Source organism: Ovis canadensis, chromosome 5 (genome assembly GCF_042477335.2).
Source record: "Ovis canadensis isolate MfBH-ARS-UI-01 breed Bighorn chromosome 5, ARS-UI_OviCan_v2, whole genome shotgun sequence".
NCBI lineage: Eukaryota > Metazoa > Chordata > Mammalia > Artiodactyla > Bovidae > Ovis > Ovis canadensis.
Window position 1 is genome coordinate 114896788 of NC_091249.1, and position 6151 is coordinate 114902938.

General features: G+C 39.9%; 1 protein-coding gene across 1 annotated transcript; it reads left to right on the top strand.

Moving 5' to 3' along the window:
• The first annotated feature begins 3176 nt into the window (after positions 1–3176).
• Positions 3177–5386, top strand: LOC138441869 (uncharacterized). The gene has a single exon (XM_069592911.1). The coding sequence runs from the start codon at positions 4240–4242 to the stop codon at positions 4930–4932; it is 693 nt and encodes a 230-aa protein (XP_069449012.1). The 5' UTR covers positions 3177–4239; the 3' UTR covers positions 4933–5386.
• The last annotated feature ends 765 nt before the right edge of the window (positions 5387–6151 follow it).

The following is a 6151-nucleotide window of genomic DNA, read 5'->3' on the forward strand; positions in this document are numbered from 1 at the left end:
AAACTGTTTGATTTCTCACAAATACGGTAAGAAGGTTTTTTGACCAAAAAATGTTCATTCTCATCAGAATCGCTTCTTTTCATCTGATTTTCCACATCGCTTCCCCTCTTTAGACCACACTGTTGTAATCTTCTCATCCCTTTTGTTTCAGGCTGCGTTGCTACAGTGCACCTCAGTGCTCTTAAGGCTCTTCTGGAAATTCCAGTTTATTCATATCCATCCTCAAAGGGATGTCCTGTAGAGAAGGGTCGAGGAATAGAAAGTTTGACTTAATCACTTTAAAAATGGGTCGTATGTCTAGAACTTTTAACTCAAGAGTTCCTGCACATTTTAAATTAAGAGATTTTGAGATGATTAAAGACAGAATCTAGAGTCCATAAAAACTTTATATATTTGATTTATTTATCTGTTTGTTGAGTGTCAGCTAGGTGCTTTGGAGAAAACAGAGATTAAATGGTAACACATGTAATATAAGTTCTTATAGTTTAATGACATAGACAAATATTAACATTATGATATGCGATGTCATTGTTGTTCAGTTCCTGTTAGCCCAATTCTTTGTGCCTTCATGGGTTGTACCCAGACTCTGGTCCTCCACTGTCTCCCAGAGTTTGCTCAAATTCACGACAGAAGATACAGTGGGTCTAATAAGCAAGTTAAAAGGAGAGCTGTTTTCTGGTTAGTAGGACTTGGGAAAGCTTAATGGAAGTGACTTTTGAGCAAAGGTTGAATTAAGAATCGGAGGACAGTGGGAAAGAATTACAGGCCGATGCTGTGGTGAAGCACAGATGGTAGGGTAGGGGGGATGGTGTGTGGTCTGATTTAACCAAAGCATAGGGTATTGTGAGAATTTATTGACAGAGTGCCTACTATGTGCATGTATTGCTTCTAACGTGCAAACACTATTAGACAGGCATCACTATTCCCTTAACAGATGGAAAGATCTTCATCTCAGAGAAGTAACTGTCCATGGTTACGTAGCTGTAAGTGGTGATGTTGGGAGTCAGATGCAGATCTAGGTGACTCAAGAGCCTGTGTGCTTTCTGCTCTACTGCTACTTAACTGTGTGTGTAGGGGAGACAGTGTGGAATTGTACTTCATTCATGAGGTGATAGAGGGGAGGCATAGGCAAGGAAAAGAGAATGCTCTGATTGAAGAGGCCTTGTTGATAGCATATTTTTCTGGTAAGGCATGCTCATATGTAGATGATATTATAAAAATGGTGATGATGACAACATGTAGGTGTTGCTATCATTTGCTAAATGCCAAAGATAGGCCCAAAATTATATCATCAGTGATGCTCACAACTATAGGTATCACAGTCATGTGATTTGTTACCTGACGTAGTGGAAAGAGCAGAGGTACAGAGCTCAAAAAAACTCAGTTCCAATTCTGCTTTTATTCTTTTCTAGTTATTGAACTCCAGGCAGATTATTTATTGTTTATGAACTTGGATATCCTCATCTGTAAAATAGGTATATATGCTTATGTCATGGAGTTGTGAATGTTAGAAATTTTTTTTTTTAATCTTAGTGCATTTTATAACAAAAGCAGAAGAGTTAGATAATAAAAATAAAAACTCTGCTGTAGAAGCAAGAGTATCTCTGAGCATGTCTAAATGAAAAACATAATAGTATGACCAAAAATGAATATTCATAGTACCAAAATTTAATCTACCTTAATAAAGGCTGCTCTTTTATTTACAAAAAGAATTATTTACTAGAGTAGGCAACTGAGGATATGACTATGAATTTAAATATACTCTGAGAACTGAGAGGATTTACATTCATGTATATAACAGCAAAATACACCTAAACATTATTGTAGAACCTCATGAAAAATACAACTCATTCTTACTATGTTGAAATATGCTTTTACATCCATTGTATTCGTGCTTCTCTGTCTAGATCTTTTAATGACAGTTTTTAATTCTTTTCAAGAAGAAATGCGGTACATCAGAAATAGGTCATGCTGTGCATGGAGTTCTTTTCCTAGCTTGATGTGTGCTTACACAGTAGACTGAGAATTGAATCTTCTCATAGTGAAAAATGGATGCTTCTGACATTCGTATCAAGCATCAGAAAATTGTAAACATATTTATTGACAGTATTGCTGCAATTGTTTTGAATGTAATAGTCTTGCAAAACATGCCTGTCTAGAAGGCTTTGTTTTTGTTAACAGACTCTTCTAATTGAGACTCTTGTGTGGAAACCTCCCAAAAGGAAATCCTATAATTGGAGAAAGCAGGGACAGCATATACAGCATACCAGATAATTTAACCTTCCTGAAGCCTTAGCGCCTGGTGTTTTAATTGATTTCTTACCCCATGTCAGGACTCTGGACCTCGATTAATATATCTAAAGAAATATTTGGAACCACTTTTTAGCATATGCAATTAGTAGAGTCTTTAGGATGTATTTATATTCCTTTTGTAAAGTGTAACTATTACTGGAAAATATTGTGAAGGACCCCCATTGAATTATCAATTGTCTTACTAGATTTGTAAGCAGAAAAAATAATCCCCAACTCGGTAAGTATTTTATCCAGTGGGTTCTTTTCAGGATACTAGGGCAGAGTGCTGAAAAATAAGTCCATCCTGCAAAATATTTTGTCAGTCTTTCCCTAGAGTAAGCTGTGTACAAGGTATAGTTTTAAAAGTTGAGTAAATGCTTGCAATGAACTGATTAGTCTATCCATGCCTTGCAATCTAAATCTGAGTAATTTATTTCAACATAGAAATTTGTAAATACTATGATACCGTTCATTTCTCTTATATTCTTAACATCCAGGTATTCCCAAGTCTTAACAAAATTTATGCATCATAACTTTAGAATTTACCTTATTTTAGGGATTTGTCCTGTGTAAGTGGCCATAAGTTTAGACGCATAAAATGTGCAAAATGGCTGCTATGACATTATTTATAAGAATAATGCTATCATGAAATCCTAATAATAGCAGAGTGCTCAAAAGTATTAGACTAGACTCAGAAGTTGGAATAATATGCAGCCATTAAAAATGGAGTTTTTGAAGAATAGTTAAAGATATTAGAAAATTCTTGGAATTTGATGTAAGAATTATAATTATAATTATGTATATAATATCTATCCAGATATAAAAATATCAACATATCAAGCATTAAAATTATTAGAAGGAAATACATCAAATATAACTGATTATTTTGGGGCACTGGGATTTTGAGTGATTTGTTTTTTTCTTGTTAATTACTTGATTAATGTCACAGGCCTTCATTAAAACCTAACGTGTGGTAGGCACTATACTAGAAAGCTGTTCATTCAATAGTGAGCAAACATAAAATAGCCTCTGTCATCATTATGCTTCTAATATAGTGGAGAAGACATGTTAATTTTTTAAAAATATGAATAAGTATAAAACTACAACTGGGATAAGTGCTAAGAAGGAAGGAGACTGTGATCACCCATGACAGGGAGCCTAGCATAATGTGGGGTTTAATTCATGAAGAATTGACAAGTGCATGAAAGCCTGATGTGTGGGCAGGAGATTTTAGCAGGTGCCTGGGGAGGAGGACTGGGAGCATTCCTTCACAGAGAAACAGCACTTTTGGAAGCTCTGTGGTAGGATGGAGCAGTGGAAGACGGGATGAGTGGGGTGTTACGGGAAGAGGGGTTAGGGAACATAATATAGTATTTGTGTCTTAAAAATTTCATTCTCTTCTGCAGTGCAGAAAAGAGATTAGAAGGAGGAGAAGCACAATCAGGGAACCTAGCCAGGGGATTATGGCAGTAGTGTAGGTCAGTGGTGATGGTACTTTGGATTAAGGAGATGAAGGTGGAGACATAGCATTGGGGATGGAATGAAAACATATTTAGGGGGTAACCATGGAACGGACTTGATGATGGATTATACATGGAGATGGAGGAGCAGGGAAGGCTGAAGAGGACTCCTAGGTTTCCAGTCTGAGCAACTATTTGGAAGGTGGTGCCAGTCATTTCAGCGAGTGACCCCGAGGTCCCGAGGAATTCTGTAGGTTGTCAGGTAGAGGGTGGTCGGGTGGAGCTCATTTCAAGTTGCTGCTATGGATCCATGGTGACGTTCCTCCGCCCTGACTGTGGACTTTTTCCAAAAGCTGGGCTCGGTCACTCAAGGAAGGGAGAGCGAAAACCTCCAGAGGTGGGATTTGGCTCCACCAATGAGGAGCAAGTGAGTTTAGAACATGGGCGGGAATTTTTCAGTGATGGTGGACCGAGAAACCGATGCTGAATGCATATATTAAAAAAGAGAGAGAGAGAAAGCTCGGGGAGTCTTGCACATGGCGAATTGGGGGTGATCGCGGGGTACTGTCACTGCGGGTGTGACTGGCGGTGGTCTTCCTGGCGGCCCTGTGGGAACTGGGCACCAATGGAGAGGCGCTGTCGCAGCTGTAAGCACCGCAGCCCTTCGGATTGCGGGGGCTTCGCGGAGTGTAGGGGGGCGCTGATTTCCACCGTCGCCTGCGGTCTGCTGTGGCTGCGGGCCAAAGAAGATTCCTGGGGCTCCATCACCTGTGGAGCGCTGAGCCGGGGGGTGCTGGCGGTCCGCAGTGGCCCCTTGGACGTGGGGGGCTCAGCGATGATGGTGGGCGTCCTTCTGACCCCCATCCTTCTCATGCGCCACCCCACCCAGCAGTTCCACAATGCACCCTCATTCCTGGAGGACCCCAGCCAGCTGCCCCCACTAAGGAGGGTGCCCCGGCCCCAGGCTACCCCCGTTACCACCAGTACCACTGAGGATGTGACCCCCTATCACCGCCGCCGCGGGCGCTCCTCATGGGTCCCCTCCCCGATGATCTGCCTCGAAGGGAGGGCTGGCTCCCAGCTGGCCCATGGGACCTCCAGAGGGGAATTCTATCTGCACCCCGGCTGCCCAGATGGGTGGGTCCCTTTTCTCTCAGGGCACCCCAACCCCTATTCATAGATGTAACAGGCTCTCACCCAGCCCTCTTTGCACGGCGCTCTGATGAGTATTTAAAGCCAGTTTTAAAATGCCAAGGGGAAAAAAAAAAAAAGAGAGAACTCTCCTAATATGCAACTAATGTATTGACAGGAAACAGAGGGTTCAGTGAGCTTATATTTCCAAAAAGGTTGAAGATTGACCATAATTTGGAATAACTGAATAAGCAAGCTCTAAAATGTAGAAGTTTTGTCAAAAAAAATGGAGTACTTGAATAAGTGCCTTTAGATAAGAATTAGTTAAAAGTGACCAAAAGATCTTTTCTACACTTGATAGTATTTTTCGATGTCTCTTTAATATGTATATCTTGCTATCGTAATCATAAAACAGGTATAAAACAAAAGGTATCCTCATTTTACTCTCAATTGCCGTCAATATTTTAAACTGCTAAGTGAATGAAAGGAAGTCTAGAGAAAAAGGGTAAATAGTGAATAAAAAAAATCTTGGGTTTAAGTGGAATTAAACCAACAGTAAACATTTTCTCAAGTTCCTGAAATCCATTTGAGATTTTATATCCCGTTCACCAGGACAAATGTCTTTAAGAACCTAATGCAACCTGAGTGTTCTGTTAGCTTGGGAACTAACCTAACTGCTCCCAACCTGGCTCGCAGTGGCTACTTCTGAAAGAAAAAAGGACATGATTTGTTCTTGTTGGCATATTTAGGGGGAAAAAGTAGGTATACTATTGTTTTCAAGATATTTTTTGAGGATAATATTCAAAGGGAGGAAATTTCTTAACATCAAATGGTACCATATTTGTACTATATTAGTGCTAGGGTCAGACAGTCCTCTTTGTAGGAACTTAAAGATCCTCTAGTGCTGCAGATTTATTTTCCCATGAAGAATCTGAGATTTAAAGAATGATTGATACAGTCTAGCTTCTCTCCTCTCTCCTGTCCGGATGAGGGTGTGCAGCTTGTTAAACAGAGAATCTGAACACTTCCTAATCAACTGTCAAATCTTAGTCCCCACATTCAAAGCAAAATTAAATGCCTTCTCTACTCTTGTGTTTTTAGCCTGGTGGAATCCTCAGTGGCATAATCTTATAGCAGCATTTCCCAAAATGTGTTCCAATGAAAATTAATAGATGCTCCATTAATGTTACATGATGTATTCTCCCTTGGACATGCACACCTCACATTAGCAAATAAAAATCTATCATAAGTCCTGAGTTACATTTTAA

Bases quoted from the DNA above. Each gene is read 5' to 3' on its own strand.
- LOC138441869 (XM_069592911.1), top strand. From the start codon at position 4,240: ATGCATATATTAAAAAAGAGAGAGAGAGAAAGCTCGGGGAGTCTTGCA.